Below are 19261 nucleotides of genomic sequence, written 5' to 3' on the forward strand. Positions count from 1 at the left end.
ATCAGTTCTTGACTTGACATTATTTTTATTTATTTACTTTTTTTTTGCTGTGGTAAACATTGAAGACACCGCCGTTTGTTTGTGTCTGACTGATTGACCAATTAAACGAAAATATTCAAATGCTCACAAATTTTAATCTTCAAATCGATTATAAAATAATTTAAATATTCAAAAATGAAAGCTGTGATTCAACGCGTTACCAAAGCATCAGTTGTAGGTGAGTTTGTCAATTTATTTTCAGGTTACATAGTAGCGCATGCGCTATCAAGTAAAACAAATATTCAAATTTATTATTTATTTATTTAATTAATTAGAAAATTATTCGTAATTTTTACTGAAGTTAGCCGACGTGTAATTATTTTTTGATTTTTTTTCAAAACGATAAATTATAAAAAAAAATAATTGAAAAAATTGCACTTGTACTTTTTAAACTTTTCCCCGTGTGCATATTTTTGGTTTTCTTTTTTCTTGTAAACATTTTGTTGAAAAAAAATTTGAAAATTTTTAACTGTCTGCTAACTTCAGAATCATAATTTTCAACAGTAAATGGAGAAGTAATTAGTAGCATCGGTAATGGACTGTGTGTTTTAATTGGAATTAAATCCGATGACACGATTGCTGATGCCGAGTACATGTAAGATTTTTTAAATTATTATATATTAGTAAACGCCGGCTAAAATAATGAGTGTGAATTTAGCAGACACCAGACAAATTTGAAACTATAAATAAATAGAGTAAATAATTAAAAAAAAAAAATATTTATAAATAAAAAATGCACTTATTAATTTCAAAATTTTTTTCAATGCGCGTTTTTTAAAAATTATATTTTATTAATTATTTACTCTATTTATTAATACTTAAAATTTGTCTGATGTCTGCTACATTCACACTCATGCTAAATTATGGTAACAATAAAATTTAATTTAATTTTTTTATTTAACTTAGAGCTGAAAAAATATTGAAGTTAAAAATTTTTGATGGCGCTACTGGTAAAAGATGGGCTTCCAGTGTAATGGACAAAGATTTTGAAGTTCTATGTATCAGTCAGTTTACACTTTATCATATTATGAAGGGAAATAAATTAGATTTCCATCGCGCGATGTCAACTTCATCAGCTGAGTCATTTTATAAACATTTTTTGAGTGAATTGAAACAAAAATACAATCCTGAGCGTATTAAAGGTAATTAATAATACATTGTGTGACGAGGGATGAAACAAAACGATTTCAGACCTAGTCAGCTTCATCTAGTATCACAAAAACTAATTAATAATGTTTTTTAATTAAAATTTCTTATTTTATTTTATTCAGATGGTAAATTTGGAGCTATGATGAATGTTCAAATTGAAAATAATGGACCCGTTACTCTAGAAATTGAATCTCCAATAAAAGACAATGTTGAATCTGTACCAACATAATCACTATTTGTTACTCAACAGCTTATTTTATTAATTTACACATTCGTTATCACAAAGTCTAGCATTTTATAATTTTTTATAATGAATTTTTCTACCAAAAATGTAATAAAAAAAAACTCCCGACACCATACAATTTTTTTAAAATTTTCATAAACAAATTACATGTATTAAAAAAAAAATATTTATAAATTATGCATCAAAGGTTTATGATAGTAAAGTTAGCAGACATCTGGAACTTTTAAAAACTTTGAAATAGGGAATTAAAATGTTTATAGAATAAAAATAAAAAAATGCATGATTAGAAAATTCAAAATTCAGTACATGCGTTTTTTTAAATTTTATTATTTTAATTGATTTATTTACTTATTTAAAATTTATCAATTGCCTCATGTCTGCTACATTTACACTCACAAAAAGTTTTCATATTTATACTTTTTAAATTTTAAAATACAAAAATTGTGAGGTGTCAGTTGCGTTTACTGTCATTCAATAAATTACGTTTAAAAAAAAGTATATTTATTTAATTAACAAGTAATTTAAATTTAAAAATATCAGCAGTTTTATAAATAATGTAATTTGTAATATTAATTTATATGATATTACTTTTAAATTTAAATTTAATCACATGCTCTGACGTCACTTGATGTTTTACTTGACAACGTTTACAACCTGGAAAACTTTCACGTCAAATATGACAACATAACCATATTTTATATTTTTTAAAATTTATATCATGTAAATATTAATTATTAATGATTTTAATTAAATCATATTGATTTTAAAAAGTATTTGTAATTTAGTTTTTAAAAAATTAAATGAGTTATTAAAAAAAAAATGGATAAAAATAAAAAAACTCGAGTTGTTGATAATGATAAAAAAAAATCATCTGACGATGGTAAGTTTGACAGATTGAATTTTTCTATTTATATTTTGAATAAAATATATATGTGTATTAATAAATAATAAAAATTGTTATTTGAATTAAAAGATGCGCGTGCGAGAACAGAAAAAAAAAGTTTAACAAACAATGGGGACATTGAAAAGACAACTGATGGTGTAAGTAAATTTTAAGTGTAATTAGCAAGTACTCGGTGCAGTTGAATGTAATGATGATTTAATTTAGTTGCTGATTTACAGAAAGGAGTAGTAGAAAAAAAGGAAGAGTCTATAGAAGGATTAAAAAGTCAATTACGAGTTTTGATGGATTCGTTGGCGACTTTGTCTGCGGAAAAATCAAGAATGGAAGCAAACTTCCAGGCTGACAGACGACAATTAAGAATTGAACGTGATGAGGTAAATTATTTTTATTGATTCTTTTATTTTTTTTAAATTTAATTATTTATTAATTTAAATTTTATCAGTGGAAGTAGCAGACAGTGAATTTTTTAATTTTTATAAAAAGTTGCAAGTTAAATAAAATTTTTCTTAGGCACCAAAAAATATTTTTAAAACTTTTTTTTATTAATATTTTAGTTGTTTTTTTAAATGAAAAATTTTGTTTTCTTGACTTATGGGGTTTCTCAAATAAACGATTCAAATGTCAGATTTTACGATTGATAAAGACTCAATAAATATGAGACAAAACGTCTTATTGTTGATAATTTCATTGTTGTCCTTTAGTCCAACTTTCCCTTGTTGCGACTTTCAAATAATAATAAACTTTTTTTTGATAGTACGAGAAAACTATAAAAGATTTGAAAGAAAAGTTAAAAAAAACTCAACACAGCGTGCAATCAGAGGTTGAACATTACAAGTATAAATTAATAATGGAGCGACATGAAAGAGAAAAAGAACATGTTGATAATTCAGCAATGATCAAGTATATTGATTTATTTTTATTGAAAAATACTCTTGTAAAAAACGTCCGTTATGTACAACTTATTTTTATTTTGCTTAGAGAACTTCAAAGACTAGTCACTGATGAGCGTCGTGCTAAAGAATCATTGGAGCAGCAAATAAAAGAGTTAAAAAAACAAGCGAACAATAAAACACAAAGCAAAGTTCTTGAAGCTGAATTAGAAATAGCAAACAATAAATTAAAAGAAGCTGAAGCTGCTGTTAATGAAACACCACCGATGCTTCTGTCTCTGCAGACGGAGATCGCGGGGTTGAGGAAACACCATCGTATTGCTATTCATGAAGTTAATTTATTTTCAAATAAATTTATTTACAATTTTGTTAATTGGGAGTAATTATTTAAATTATTTGTAGGAACGTAAAAGAGCCGCTGCAGCGGAGCAACAATCTAAAGCATTGGAAGCAATTCACGAAGCTCGGGTCGTCGGTTTAGAGACAAGACTTGCTGAATTATCTGATACCGTCGGTGGTTATGAGCGTCTGAGACAAATTGATCAGCATGCAATACAAAAACTTAAAGATCAATTGTCTGAATTACAATTGCATGAGCACAGGGATCATGTTGATGTTGAGTTTACAGAAGATCCTAATAAAATAGCTGCCAAAATACGCGAATTGTATGCACGGTTACTGGATATGAATAATCAGGAAAATAGTCTAGTTAATATGAAAGGTAAATTTATTTATAAAAATATAAAAAAGGGTTGATCCTGTAGGCCAACCCCAAAACTTCCCGCTGTTTTTGAACTCGGAAACTGAAAAACGTTTTTATTTATATTTTAAACTTTCTTGGCGGAAATCGAAAGGGTTCATCAAGACTTAAAACTGATAACATTTTGAGGCAAATCGGGCATGTGGTTAATTTTTTTTTTCGTATAGATCGTAAATTACTAGACTGTTCGAATTCAAAATCTAATCAGATCTAAGTTTTGATTTGCCGCCAAATAGTTCACTCACACACACACACACATGTGCAGACGTTTATCCGGAAATAGTCAAAATAATTTCCTATGATCTCAAATCATCAAGATCTGACTAATACTCAATTTTCGAAAATCAGACCGAAATCAATAACTTTGATTTTTTGAAAATTTTCAATTTTTGAAGCGGGAAGTTTAAAAAATATTATTATTGTTTTTATTAAATAAATAATTTATTCTGTAGAATTTTTAAAAAGTCTTGATCTACATTCCATTAATGAAGACATGAATGAGTATAAAGAAAAATATGAATCGTTGCAACGTGATTTCGAAATTTATAAAGAACAGATGAGTATTAAATTAAAATCACTTGAAAGTAATTTACATGGTGATAATAAAGACAACAAAAACGATAGCAGTGAAGTTAATTTGATAAAGACTTACAGTAAAAATTTAGAAGAGAGAATCCGTATGTTAACAAAAGAATTAAATTATCGAGAAAATGAAATGCAGATGAAAATGGAATTACAGTCTCAACAATTCAATGAGGAGAGAACTAAATTTAATTTAATACTGTCGCAAAAAGAGAGCGAATATCGGGGTAAAATATCAGATCTTGAGCATCAACTGCTGCGTCAACGCGAGCGTTCTTTTGCTGTAATTGAAGAGAAGGATCAGGAAATCAGAACTTTGAAATCTTCAATCCGTACTATGTTGTTGAAGAAAGACAGTAATTTACTTTCAACTATTGACTCTAAGTCGGGTTTTAATGATAAATCACCAGAACCCATTGCGGACTTTGTTTCCGCAATGCTTTCAGTTGATAATCCTCCTTTACTTCATTACGCTCAAGAACTGTCGAGACGCGAAATTCAAGTCGCAGGATTAAGAAAACAAAATAGTGAATTAGAAAATAATTTACGTGAAAATCAACGCGATTTATTGGCTGTCACTCAACGTCATGCTGATGAAATAAAATCATTGGAAGCTAAAATATCAAGGTAATTTTTTTTAAATAAATTAAAAATTATCAAATAATTTATACATGTATATATTAGGGTGCTTCGTTTCCGGCGAAAGTTTGTTTTTCGTTGCTCATCAAGCAAAATATTATTCTTTATGCTAAAACAAAAATTCTTACCAAGTTTGAGCTCTTAATTACAATCCTAAGTACTTTCTATTTGATTTCAAAGATTTCCTATTTAAAATACACGTAAATTAAATTACTTTTTTTGTATGTTTCTAATACGCAGTTGCATTTTATGATATCAAAGCGCCGTTTGTCGCAATTCGTAGAGAACTTACTGTTCTTCAAAAATGCCCATAGTAACTTAGCTGTTATTAAAGCTGTTTCACTTGTGTCCGTTGCGGAAGTCATTTTTCCTATGAAACTGACATTTATCGGCTTGCAGAATGTAAACCAATGAAAGTACACTAAAAATGTTAATGGGAATTTTATAATAAATTTTATTCCCTTCAAAAAAAGTCCTATGAGTCAAGTCGTTAAAGTCCGTAGTTTCCGAGTTAAAGTAATTTTAATAATTTGAAAACATATTTTTAAAATAAATTATGTCATTGCGTCTCCAACAAATTATTTTATTAAAATTTTTTGTGTCTAAAACTGGGCCCAAAGTGACCTAAAACGGTAGTTCTACCCCGTCTACAGAACAATCGGCAGTAAAAAAAAAATACGCCCATTTGACTTTCAAATTTTTTTCCAATTTTCAACTTAAGGAAGTCTACAATGTGATTAGCAATTAAAAAAAAATTACACGCCCTTGTGGTTTTAAACTTAGAGACTAGAACCACCAGAGCGTATAAAAAATGTCCTTTAGGAATTAGTAACGCGATATATTATTAAAATAATAATAATAATGTTTTTTTTTTTAGATTAGAAGCATGCAAGTCAAGAGAAGGAGCCAATTTGGAGTATTTAAAAAATGTAGTAGTGAATTATTTAACCAGTAGTGATCCGTCCAGTCGTAAACATATGTTGAATGCCATTGCAACTGTACTGAGGTTTAATAATGAAGAAATGGAAAAAATTCAACGACTTAAATGACACTGATCATTAGTTAATTAATTAATTAAATAATAAATAAATTACTAACTAAGTTTTTTAAAACCAAAAGCATTTAAATCGATTGATAGATTTTTAAAAATAAAACTAAAAAATGTAATTAGAATAAATATATGAATTAATATAATAAAAGATGCGTATCATTGTGCATTGAATTTTATTACATTGATTTTTACATGGAATAGTTATTTAGTTGGCATTGAAAAAATATTCTCAAGCGTTTCTTGTAGATATATGATCCTACTAACGTGCACTTTCGTTACTATATACGTATATAATATCATATATATATATTTAAATATATATATGGATATTTTCAATTTATTTATTCATTATTGATAATTTTTATTTATATTTATATTTATATATATCCAGTGTATTGTATTGTATAGTAATATATATATTCTTATCAATAATTAAACAGTTTTACAATAAACTCTATAATAATAATCTGTTATAATTTAATAAATATTGCCTATGAAATGTAGAAAAACGACTTGATAAAATTAATTAATAAATCCGGATAATTCATTTTTTTAAACGAAAAATTTAACAGTAAATTATTCGTAAATTTAAATCGCAATCTTTTAGTTTTAATTAAATTTAAATTGTCATTATTATGTTTATAATTGTGGACAGTTTTGTTGATAGTTCGAATTAATAATCTGAGTTATGGTTTTTTTAAACAATTTATTTATCTGTATAATTATGGGCTCTCATGTAACTATTGCATTCGAAAGGACAGATTATTTTTGACTGTTTAAATTTTAAAACAAATAATATAACAATAAGTTTTAATGAGTGTGAATGTGACTGACAAGTGTCAATTTTTAAAATTTCCTAGCGAATTCAAATTGCGGTAAAATTACCACATTGTACTACAAATTTGCTGCTAATTACGGTAAACTACTGCAATTTCCGGTAAAAATACGGTAACTGCGACCTGCAATTTGTGGAAATTTTACCGTAGCACAGTAAAATATTTCACTTTACGGTAAAATCCCTTAATTTCGCAGTAAATCTGTACATTTGCGTTGAAATACCGAGGAGTGTGAATGTAGCAGACATCAGATAGATTTAAAATTATAAATAATTTAAAAAATAATATTTATAAAAAATGCACTTATTAATTTTTAATTTTTTTAAATGCGCGTTTTTTAAAAATTTTATTTTATTAATTATTTTATTAATTATTTACTCAATTTATTTATGATTTTAGATTTATCTGATGTCTGCTACATTCACACTCATGAAATACTGTAATGTTACCACAAGTTTGCGGTAAAATGCTGCACTTTTTCCGTAAAATACCGCAGGATTACCCCAAATTTAACGAGGATTACCGAAAATTTACCATAAAATACCGCAATTTGCGGCAAAATACCGTAATTCTTTCGAATACTGTAAATTACGGTAACTTTCAGGGAGTTTTGTAATAAATGAATAAAATGTAAATAGAATAAAAATTAAAAAATGCGTATTTCGATCAATGATAAATCAGTACGCGCATTTTTTTAAATTTCATTATTTTAAATTTATAAATTTATAAATTTCATTATTATAAATTGTCTTGTCTGCTCCATTCACACTCATGAATTTTAACGATTCTAAAATTAGCAGACGATTAATAATTTGCAATTTTTTTTCAACAGTTTAATTTAAAAAAAAAATCTAAAAATATGCACATGTAGAAAATTTAAAAAACTATAAGTGCAATTTTTTAAAATATTTTTTTCTTCAAATTTATCGTTTTTTAAAAAATGAAAATTATTACGTCGGCTAACGTGAGTATCATCGAATTTTAATTATTAATTTAAAAAATGAACTAAACGAAAAATAAATAATTTATTCAACTTTAAATTTGATTAGTTAACTAATTAATTTAAAATGTTTTCACATCCTTTTTAAGGCATATCCATTTTATAATTCACAATAATAATATTGGCGATTGTCAACACGGATTTTAAAATTTTATTTTAATTATTATTATTTTTATTTTAAATTATTAACAGTCGTCTTTTTTTATCAAACTGATAATTCCAGTAATTATTTAACAAACTGTATTTATTTATTTCATTTATTTAAAGTCGCCGTTATTATTTTAATAGTTATTTTATCTCACAATTGCTTACAGTACTACTTGACAAATAATTTATTATCAACAAGTTGTCCTTCGATAATCTATCCATCGACAAACAATTTATTATCTTTTTTTTCTTTTTTTTTTTTCATATTTTTATTCAAAAATATATTTACGCCGAAACTTTTTTTCTTCTTTGTAGCTGCTATCCAACAAATGTTATGGAGTTTGTCCATAGAAAAATTTTTATTTTTTTTAAAAATCAATTTATAATTACAGAGCCCGTTGCTTTTAATTACAATTTATAAGGCATATAATATATCGAATATGCTGTCTATCATGACGTTTTCTACATTACTTTCACGCTGGACTTTTAGTTCAGTCGAAACTCCAAAATAGGAGACGTCCTCGAAATTAGGTGCAAATTTGCTTGAAGATTTAAAATGAAAAGTCATCACCCCAGGGGTTGATGTGAAAAATAAAAAATCCCCCAAAAACCGATTTTTTGAAAATATTTCATAGACATCAAAAAATTTATAAAAAAACTTTTAAAAGTATGAGAAATTTTTTTGTACAGTCGGACCTCGTTATAAGACTATCATTCTGTCTTTTTTATAAACCAGGTATCGCGAGGAAACGTATTTATAAAAAATAACACGTAATAAATTTTTGAAATTTCTGTACCTAGAGTAAGTAGAAGTTACATTTCGTCCCCTTTCTGGGTAATCCTCTCAATTACTTTTTTTTCATAGTTAAAATTAGGAGTGAAATACATTCTCTAGTACTGCTATTGGGTAAAAAAAAGCTTCAAATTTGAATAATTATAATAGAATGTTCGAGTGACTTTTGAATTTTAATATTTCCATTAACGCACGTGTAACAAAATAGATGTTTTGGTAACACGACTTTATCTCTCTGGACAAAATCTCCTTAGCAAAATCTCCCTATGACAAAATCTCTCCACGATAAAATTTCTAAAATTATTTTTATCAGTCCAATCCCTGATGGCCATACTATCACTTTAAAAATTTGACAATCAGTGATTTTGATTTTCACAGTAAGTTTACGTCAAATTCTTGCAATTGACGATGATGTCAAATTTAGACTGAGAATTTCCCATGATTTCATACACGTATGTGTAACACATTCTATTTATTTATTATATACACATAAAATGTGAAAAAAACATGATCCTGAAGTTAGCAGACATTTGAAAATTTTTGAATTTTTGTTTTTCAAAAAATCAATTGCAAAAAAATACAATGAAATTATGCACATGTAGAAAATTTTTAAAACTACAGGTGCAATTTTTTAAAATATTTTTTTTTCTATGGTTTATCGTCTGAAAAAAATTCAAAAATTACTAGACGTCTGCTAACTTCAGTATCATAAAAAAACATGAATACGATTCCAGTCGTAAGTGTAGAAATCATTATAATTACATAGATTATTATAAGATCTCGTTTATCGAGATCGTGTTCAACAGGTTTTGTCCAGGAGAGATTTCGTCATGAGAAGATATCAGAGTGGAACCGATTTTTTGACCGATTTCTGAAAAAATTATAATTTTGCAGTGGCAACTGCTCTATTTTTTGACAATTAATATTTCATTTTAATGAATGAAAAAGTATAAAAAAAAATTTTTATTCTAATAAAGTAATTGTCTTTGAACGAATCAAAAAAATTAATTGTCATTGCGAACATTTCATATTTTTTCTCATCAACCCCCGAAGTGATGACTTTTTTATGCCCAATCTTCAACCAAATTTTCTCCAACTTTCGAGAACGTTTCCTATTTCTTAGCTCCGACTGGACTATTTTATAATTTAAATCGCGTGATTTAATTACATTGTCTTCTCCATATTACTTTTATTAATTATCAATTATTTGTTAATGAGTATATTATTATTATTAATAATTTTTTTTTCATTTATCATTATCATTAATTACAACCTTACGATAAATGAAACATAAAAGTTTCAATATCTACATTAATAATTAGATTTAAATTCACCTCCTGGAAGGGATAATTGTAATTATTATTCAAACCAGACATGCAGAGAAGATTTTTTTCAAGCGTTTTCATAGAAAATATTTATATGATTTTTTTTTACAGTTTACTTTTTTTTTTTTTTACTTTATCCCTCAGTTATTATGGCACATGATATTTTATAATTACAAAGCAATTATTATCAGATAATCGATAAAACAATAACGATAGTCAGTTAATTATAAATAAATAATAATATCAGATTATAATTAACTGATTAATTTAATAATTTATTATTTATAAACTTAAAAAAAAAAATGTAGTAATTAAGTAGTCATTGTTTTAACAATTATTAATTATTCCTACTTTTAAATATAACTACACATATATTTTATACAGAGTAATTGGTAGTTGACTTTATAATTGGTCCAATTAACTAAAATAGCATCAATACAAGGGCACATGTGTAGAAATATTTATTATTTACAATAATTTATATATATATTTTTATCAACTTAATTATTTAATGCCATTTGACGATAATTATCCAGATTATTTTTATAGTAAATACAAGTGTTTTTAAAATATATATCCATTATATTTTTATTAATTATTTTCTATCGGGTATTTGCGCATGATGTAGGATCTCCTCATCCTGAAACGTCTATGGATATTTATTTTGTTAATAATAGGGGTGGGAGAATCGAATCGAATTTTTTAAAATTTGAATTATTTTCTTTGAGTGAATTTTCAAATTGACCTGAAGTTTTATAATTTTTAGTAACTTTTCAAATCACTCGATTTGAATCGAGTCAGGTTTGATCGGCTTCCAAGTATTCAATTTTTATTTAATGGAGAGCTTAGTTTTTAAAGTGATAAAAAATAATTATTTGGTAGATTCGTGGCTGAGTCAAAATTAACTCTGACATAAATTTAAATTATTGGAAAAAATATTACAATTTCAAGCCGTTCCCAAGTAGCACAGAGATAACTCTAAGATTTCGTGATGTCCTTTAAGAAGCTGTTCAACCTGCCCAAGTAGCACACTTGCTTTTGAGACATCTATTAGATATCAGTTTTTAAACTACTTTTTGACATATCGATAAGGCGCCAATTTTTTGACAAAACGATCAAAAATTTTTGCCACCGAAAAAATATCTGCTTAAAAGACTTGACACAAGTGATGACAAAAAGTAAATTACAAACACTGGTAAAATAAGTAATCTAAATGACTTTTTTATTGAAATAAGACAGGAAAAACAACACAACTCTTCTCTGTCTCCGGAACCAACATTTGCATGCCGTATTTATCCCAAAAAAAGTGACTGAGACAAAAAAAATTTGTCTTATCCTTTTAAAAGACATCTTAAAGCTGACTCTGTGCTACTTGGGTGACTTTGACGTTACAACAGTTTTTTTTTTTGATAAATTGTCAACCGAAAAAAAGAATTTTCACAATTTATTTTGTGAGTTAGAAATTTAACTTTCAACATTGAAACCAAATATTCAAATTCAAAAACTCACGAATAATTTGAATTTTTTTAATTCTATAATTTGAATTTGAACTGAGTATTAATTCCCAAGTAGCACAGAGACAACTTTGATACCTTTTAAAAAGACAAAACAACTTTTTTTTGCCGCCTTTTTTGGTATAAATAAGACATGCAAATGTTGGTTCCGCATACAGAGAAAATTTCTGTTGTTTTTCCTGTCACGTCAATAAAAAAGTCATTTAGATGACTTATAGTACCACTATTTGTAATTTACTTTTTGTCGTCACGTGTCAAGCCTTTTAAGTAGACATTTATTCGGTGACATAAATTTCTGGTCTTTTTGTCAACATTTTGGTGCCTTATCGATATGTCAAAAAATAGACTAAAAATTTCTCTCTTAGATGTCACAAAGCCAAGTGTGCTACGTGGGTTCAAAAGAAAATTTTTAAATAATTCGAGAATTTACGAATGATTTAAAAAATTATCGTTCGATTCGATTCGCTACGAATGATTCGTAAGTTCAAAATATTCGCATACCCCTAAATAATTATCATTATAATAATGGTAGAGTTTATTGTTTATGTATATTCAGATATTTTTTTTTTATTTATTATTATTTTTTCATATGCCAGGTGTTTATTAATAACATTATACTTGATTAATGTACATTTTTACGTAACAAGTTTAAACATATTTTAAAATTGAACATTTGACAATAAAATAATAATATTAATAATAATAATAATAATAATAATAATAGTAGAGATAAAACTAATAGCCGCTTAATAAAAAACAAAACGAAAAAAAATAAAATTGCATAATTTTTTTTACTAATTAATAATTAATTTTGTTGTTCACAATTAATTAAATGTAAATAATAATTATAATAATAGTAATAATAATAAAAATAATAATAATAATAATAATAATAATAATAATTACTGTATGATGAAGAAAACAGTAGTATGTACATTGTCAAGTAGCCATCCCATATAACTTTACTTCCGGTTTTCTAGATCACAGTCACTTGGGTATGGCAGCTAATTAACATAAAACTTAAAAACTCATTTTTTATCATCATACTATAAATTATTTATTAATTAATTAATATAATAATATCTCAGATAAAAACGAGGGATAGAGAGAAATAAAACGAAAGACATGAGATACAAAAAACAAAAAAAATAGTAATTAATTATTAGATTACCGAAGTTTTTATACTCGAATCTTAATCAATACTGGAAAGTTGTTTATTTTTAATTATTAATTTACGCGAGTAAAAAAATTATTTATAATTATTTAGTTTTTTTTTTTATTTAATTTTTTTTGAGCGGGAATAGAACAAAGACATTAATTACACTAGTTAAATAATTAAAGTATACTATTAATTATTAAGCTAATGAACTTAAACTTAAATAATTAACTGATATTAAATTTAAAAGGAAGCGCATTTAACTTCCGTTTGGAAGGCATTTTTCAATAATTAATTGATTTAAAAAAATTTATAAACGACAATTAATTAATTAATTAATTAATTATTAAATTTAACTAGTGTAAAATGTCTTACGTTTAAATAAACCAGCTATTATTTGTTTCTTTTTAATTATTAATGACAAATAATAACTTTAGTATTGAGGCAATCTATGGTAATTATTATTTAATAATAAGTAATTAATCAATTAATTAATTAATTAAAATATTTACAAATAAAAGTGACAGAACACTTTATGGAAAAAAAGTTTTTTTTAACTTTGGAGTTAAATTATGGGGAGTAAACAATCCCGAGCACAATAAAGTCTACAATATACAAAGGCTCATTGTTATAATATATATATATAAGTATATATATATATTTTATAATAATAAATTTATTTTTTTAAACCTAATCTTGCTTTCATTCATTTTTCTTAATTATAAGTCTACAGATCCCGTGTTATCTACACGTATTTACACATCCTAGTCATTTCACTTTTTTTTTAACATTTAACTTTTATTTGTTTATTTTTAAAAATTATCTTATTTGCTTTAATTGTTAAATTTTATTATTTATTCAATTCTTAATTTTATTTAATGAGTTAAATCTGATTTACTCTATTTACAGAAGATATCAGACAAATATTATTTCAACTAGATTATAATTACATTTTATAGCTTGTTTGTAAGTTCAATCGGAAGTTTATTCTATTAAGTCATTAATAACTTTTATTTAAATTCATTTATTTAATTAATTAATTAATTATTTATTTATTAACTAATTATATTATCTACTTTACAGCCAAATTCAACAATCTCGCCAAAATTCAACGTATTTATTTTTATGGGTAAGCTCGTGTTCAGTGAAAAAATTCATTATTTTAAAATTTTAATTTTAATTTAATTAGAAAAAAATTCTATTGTAAATAAATTTTAATTTTTAAAAATTATCATGATCGTCGTAAAAAAATAAAATAAATTTTTAAATTTAAAAAAAAATTACAACTCGATTGCAATTAAAATATTCAAGATATCCTGGAATTTAAATATTCAAATAAATTTTTTGAATTTTTAGCGGGCAAATTCTGAGTTCATAAAAACTGAAATCCTTTTTTTTTGTAAAATAAAATTTTTTTATACACAAAAAATGTAAAAATAAAAGAAAAATTTTAATAATGGATATCTTTAAATAAAAACGTTATATAAAAAAAATATATAAAAGATGTAAAATATATGAATGTCATGTCATGGTGAACTAAAAACAAAAATAATTAATATAACATACAGTTCATAAAATATATGAAATAGAAGGTAAGACTGATAAGATAACTGTCAGTGTATACGTTGAATAATGGCAAAGTTTTATTTAAAAACAGTCGATAAGTACTTTCGGAAATATTATCCTCTTCATTATAATATATCTGAAACTCTTTACTATCAATATCATTCATTTTTTTTTAATTTTCATTTTTATCAGATAATTCATTTATTATCATTAACAATAAATTCAACGCGTACCATTATCATATACGTTGCCGTACGATGGCATTCATTTTTTTTTTTTTTTTGTAATCTTTCATTACAATTTTTTTGATAATGGAATTATCTATTCTCCATAAAAAAAAAATTCAGTCCTATGTGTCAAGACTTTGTGGTGAATAATTCATTCACAATTATCTTCATATATTTAATAATAATAATAATAATAGTTATTAATAATTGTTAATAATTTTCTCCATACTATCCAACAGTTAAATACCACATAATATTAATAATAATAATAATAATAGTAATAATAATTATTTACAAAAAAAAAAAAAAAAACACAAAGACAATTTGCGGTTACGTAGATATTTTTGTGCAATATTCAGTATCGTTTTATATAATTCGGTAGAGATTACTATTATTATTATATTTTAAATGACATTTATCTTGACAACTATTTTAAATAAATTTATATTCAATTTATAATAATTGTGTATTTCTATTACGAGTTTAAATTTATATTTTAATATTTTCACATTATTATCAGTATTATTATTATTATTATTAATATTTTTATATATAATTATACCTTATTATCGTGTAATAAGTTGATTATTTGTAAACATCCTGGGACTGTTGAACAATAATTAAAAATATCATAGGCCTTTTGAATCCCTCACTGGCATGTAAATTTTAAATTTAATTATCAGTTGCATTGATTTAATTTAGATAATTATTAATAATATAAGTAATTGTTATTTATATAAAAAAGACAAACTGTCACGATAACTCAACATATTTAATTTACATATAATAATAATAATAATATTAATAATAATAATAATAATAATAATAATAACTTTTCATCATAGATGAATATTTTTTTATTGTATATGTATACTCTGGATGTCATATTACCAGAGCTTCAATAATGTATAACATTTTAATTAGCCTTCGTACTGATTAATTATTCTTAAAATTGTTTATTAAATTGCACTAGTATCGCATTGATATTTTTAATCAAGTAAAATATAATAGAGAACTTTTTAGTTGTTAAAAAAAAAAAAATATCCTGGTGACGTTATGATTTTTTTCTTTTTTTTATTTTAAACCCAAACGCCATAAAATTTATCTTCAAAGAATTATTATATACTCGTGTTTAGACACACGAGAATTTACATTATCACAGTTGGTATATGGGCGCTAGCTACCACTACTGCTTACAGGTAGTGATTGAGGAGCTCCCATTGATGTTGAAGGAACTGATCCTGTAATAAATCATTTATAATTTATAATTAACTCATTTATTTTTATGGTAATTATGCAGTGTGACCCCACAGATTTTTTTGTTGGATTAAAAAAAAATAATCAGAGAAATTAAATTAAAACAGTTCAGTTTCATCTGCTCAAATCAGATATAAGATCCCGAAGGCTGTATTCAATAAAGACAACAAAAAACTACGTGTGTTATGGATCAATAAACAGGATTGTGAATCTAGTTACTAATCAATGTACTGAGTTAGATTACTTTGGTGGTTCAATCGCCTCCTCTACATCTAATGTAAAAAAATTATTACTACTCTATTAATCTGTATTAGTCTGTGCAATAATTTTCTTTATAGTTATTAAGTACATTAGGGTGCTTCATTTCGGAGCCAGATTTTTTTTTTTCAAGTGCATGTGGAAAAAACCATAGTTCGACACAAAAAAAAAATTTTCGCGTAAGAAAAAAAATTCTATGTCGATTACAGACCTAGCTCATTGAAAAATTAGATTTTCCCATTTTAATAACATGGGAAAAATTTTTTTTTTAGCTTTAAGTATTTTTAACCTCGTTAACAAATCAATAGATCAAATAGACTAATACATAATTTTGTAGGAAATTGAACGCTCTACAAAAAAGGTTTCTTATCATTTTTCGATTAATCCATCTATTCAAAAATTATTAGAGCTCGAAGTAAAGTTGGAGACCTTTTTACTTTTCCGGTGAAACTATCAGACTTATCACAAAATTTAGTGAGGTCTTTTTTTTTGAAAATTTTATTCTCTAAAAATTATTATCAGTAAAATTTTTTCAAATTTTGCATTGTTTTCTAGTTATTTTCATTTTAATTTCAAGCTTTTCAAAAGTTTACTGATAATAATTTGTAGAGAATAAAATTGTCTTTCTTGCGCGAAAAATTTTTTTTTTGTATCGAACTATGGTTTTTTCCACATGCACTTGAAAAAAAAAAATTTGGCTCCGAAATCAAGCACCCTAAAGTACATGCATAAAAATGATGTTATCTAATCATTTAATCTTTTAATCTTGTAATAAAAACTTTGTATGTATATTAGGGTGTTTCATATTTAGGCGGTATTTTTTTTTTCTGTCCTATAGGACCTGAAAAACTAACAATTTATAGAACAAAAAAAATATTCCCGCTTGAAAAAAAATTCCGAGTCAATTAGGGGCTTAGCGCATCGAAAAATTCAATTTCCCATTTAAATAACAAGGGAAAAAAATTTTTTTTTAGTTTGAAATTTTTTACGTCGGCAATGGCTCATTGTACGAATAAGCCCAGCATACATTTTTGTCGGGAATTGAACGCTCTACAAAAAAAGTCTTTTATCATTTTTTGATAAATCATCTGTTCAAAAGTTATTGGGCCTCGAAGTCAAGTTAGAATTAATTTCGAGATCTTTTTACTTTTCCGGCGAAACTATCGAACTTATCATAAAATGCCATAGAATATTTTTTGTAGACAATTTTATTTCCTACAAATTATCTCTGATAAATTTTTTTTAAATTCTGCATTGTTTTCTAGTTATTTCCATTTTAATGCCAAGCTCTTAAAATCGATCAGAACACTATTTTTTTAGGAGCCATATTGCCCTCGGTATCAGTACATTTCCCCGGTACAAATTAACGTCGCTGAGTGGACGTCAGTGAGCCAGGTGATATTAAAATTCTGTGTATTTAATTTTAAAAAAATCTTTAGAGTCCCAGTTGTGCATAAGTAAGAGTTGTATTTAAATAAAATACTTACCAGTAACATTGGGTGAAGCTTCTGGTACTGGTAAAGGACTAACAAGACTGCTAGCACTTATCGGAGGAATAGAACCAGAATTATTTAATTTTTGACGAACTTCACGTATTTTTAATTGCAAACTAGCTTTATTAGGAAATATATCTGAATGTTTTGCCTGGAAGTTTGAAGTGGCTTGGGTAGATGGAAAATATCCTTGATCTTGAAATAGTTGCATCACTAATTGCCGGCGTCGTTCAAGAACTTTTCGAGGACCACGCTCATTATCTGCACGAGCACTTCCAACTGAAGTGTTCGCTCCCCCGCCTGGAGTCTTTGGCGTTCTCGGAGAATTTGTCTCGCCCTCACCCCCCAATTCGGAGTTCAATCTGAACGCGTCGACATTGAAATCGGGTCCGAAAAATGTGTTGCCTGTTAATTTAACGCTTGCTGTTGATTTTGGTGTCGCTGAGACTGAAATGTCTGACTCTGCGTCTTCCTCATTCACTAATCAGAGGAAAAATAAATATCATTATATTTATTTGATAACTGAAAAGTATTAAATATTCATGGTAGATAAATATTAAATGTAAGAGATAATTTACTTGATGCTCTGTGAGATCCAAGACCCGATTTTTTACGTGAGTTCTGCAGTGATATATTAGATGAATGAAGACCAGCAGTCGCTGGAGTATGAACTGAAGACCCAGCTGGTGTGTTTATACTTATTGCGTTTGGACTCTGTATGTCTTCGGGTTTAAACTCAGGTAATGATGAAAACTTCTCCTGAAAGTTTACCTGTTCGAGAACTCTGTAAATAATTAAATAAATATATAAAGTAAGTATTTAAATATGTCAATTAATTAATAATGGAATAATTACTGACCTATCCATTCCATCCTCAACATTTTTCTTGAAGAATGAGCCTTTTTTAGTTGACGCCGAAGGAGAAGCTAAAGGTTCCGATGAATTTTGCGCCTGTGATTCGGAATTTGTAACATTTCTTTGACGATTATCTGTAAGTTGAGGGACACTTCCTTGGTCTCCAGCATTTGACGTTGGAACAGCTACAAATAATTATTAAATACAAATATAAATATAAATAATAATTAGTAATAATTGATGACTGTAGAAAAAATTACCTAAAGATTGTCTTCGCTGCAACGGAGCTCGTCCAAGTTGAGCAGGCGTTGGTGCCAACATAAACGGAGCTTTATTCTGCCCAGGGTCATTATTCCTACCAGAGGATTCTTCAACAGAATAAAACCCACCCGAGGAATGTTCACTGACACTTTGATTAGCGTGAGGTGTATGAGGAGTGTGGGGCGTTGATGGCTGCATGTGTTTTTCACTACCCGAGGATAAATGCATACTAACACTTTCTTTCCTTTCTTGTTCTACTTTTAAATTATTGCCTATAAAAATAAAATTTATAAATTAAATTATAATGACACTGAA

General features: G+C 26.2%; 3 protein-coding genes across 13 annotated transcripts in view; 2 read left to right on the top strand and 1 right to left on the bottom strand.

The window, feature by feature from the left end:
* The first annotated feature begins 76 nt into the window (after nt 1-76).
* Nucleotides 77-1909, top strand: LOC130678677 (D-aminoacyl-tRNA deacylase 1). Of its 2 annotated transcripts, XM_057486062.1 has the most exons (4): nt 77-217; nt 544-634; nt 946-1181; nt 1311-1909. In XM_057486062.1, the coding sequence occupies exons 1-4, from the start codon at nt 175-177 to the stop codon at nt 1415-1417; spliced, it is 477 nt and encodes a 158-aa protein (XP_057342045.1). In that variant the 5' UTR covers nt 77-174; the 3' UTR covers nt 1418-1909. The 2 variants fall into 2 exon arrangements, with proteins under 2 accessions (XP_057342045.1, XP_057342046.1); XM_057486063.1 differs by lacking the exons at nt 946-1181; nt 1311-1909 and having other exon boundaries at nt 544-638.
* Nucleotides 1910-2066: 157 nt separating this feature from the next.
* Nucleotides 2067-6406, top strand: LOC130678676 (GRIP and coiled-coil domain-containing protein 1). 2 transcript variants are annotated; one of them, XM_057486060.1, is made up of 8 exons: nt 2067-2312; nt 2406-2473; nt 2555-2710; nt 3091-3236; nt 3315-3558; nt 3629-3947; nt 4439-5195; nt 6085-6406. In XM_057486060.1, the coding sequence occupies exons 1-8, from the start codon at nt 2252-2254 to the stop codon at nt 6254-6256; spliced, it is 1923 nt and encodes a 640-aa protein (XP_057342043.1). In that variant the 5' UTR covers nt 2067-2251; the 3' UTR covers nt 6257-6406. The 2 variants fall into 2 exon arrangements, with proteins under 2 accessions (XP_057342043.1, XP_057342044.1); XM_057486061.1 differs by lacking the exon at nt 2067-2312 and having other exon boundaries at nt 2452-2473; nt 2541-2710.
* A 247-nt stretch (nt 6407-6653) lies between these two features.
* The window catches only part of LOC130678675 (putative transcription factor capicua), a 40258-nt gene continuing 27650 nt past the window's right edge, over nt 6654-19261 (bottom strand). For all 9 annotated transcript variants that reach the window (XM_057486051.1, XM_057486053.1, XM_057486058.1 and 6 more), the window contains 5 exons: nt 18946-19218; nt 18690-18870; nt 18409-18614; nt 17825-18310; nt 6654-16063 (listed from right to left, as the gene is read on the bottom strand). In XM_057486051.1, coding sequence (XP_057342034.1) covers nt 15999-16063; nt 17825-18310; nt 18409-18614; nt 18690-18870; nt 18946-19218 — 1211 coding nt within the window. In that variant the 3' untranslated portion in view covers nt 6654-15998. The remainder of the gene's footprint in view (nt 16064-17824; nt 18311-18408; nt 18615-18689; nt 18871-18945; nt 19219-19261) is intronic.

Source organism: Microplitis mediator, chromosome 2 (assembly GCF_029852145.1).
Source record: "Microplitis mediator isolate UGA2020A chromosome 2, iyMicMedi2.1, whole genome shotgun sequence".
In the NCBI taxonomy this organism is placed as follows: Eukaryota; Metazoa; Arthropoda; class Insecta; order Hymenoptera; family Braconidae; genus Microplitis; species Microplitis mediator.

Bases quoted from the DNA above. Each gene is read 5' to 3' on its own strand.
- LOC130678677 (XM_057486062.1), top strand. From the start codon at position 175: ATGAAAGCTGTGATTCAACGCGTTACCAAAGCATCAGTTGTAG. The intron at 218-543 runs GTGAGTTTGTCA...AATTTTCAACAG, and splicing joins TACCAAAGCATCAGTTGTAG to TAAATGGAGAAGTAATTAGT. The intron at 1,182-1,310 runs GTAATTAATAAT...TATTTTATTCAG, and splicing joins CAATCCTGAGCGTATTAAAG to ATGGTAAATTTGGAGCTATG.
- LOC130678676 (XM_057486060.1), top strand. From the start codon at position 2,252: ATGGATAAAAATAAAAAAACTCGAGTTGTTGATAATGATAAAAAAAAA. The intron at 2,474-2,554 runs GTAAGTAAATTT...GCTGATTTACAG, and splicing joins TTGAAAAGACAACTGATGGT to AAAGGAGTAGTAGAAAAAAA. The intron at 5,196-6,084 runs GTAATTTTTTTT...TTTTTTTTTTAG, and splicing joins TTGGAAGCTAAAATATCAAG to ATTAGAAGCATGCAAGTCAA.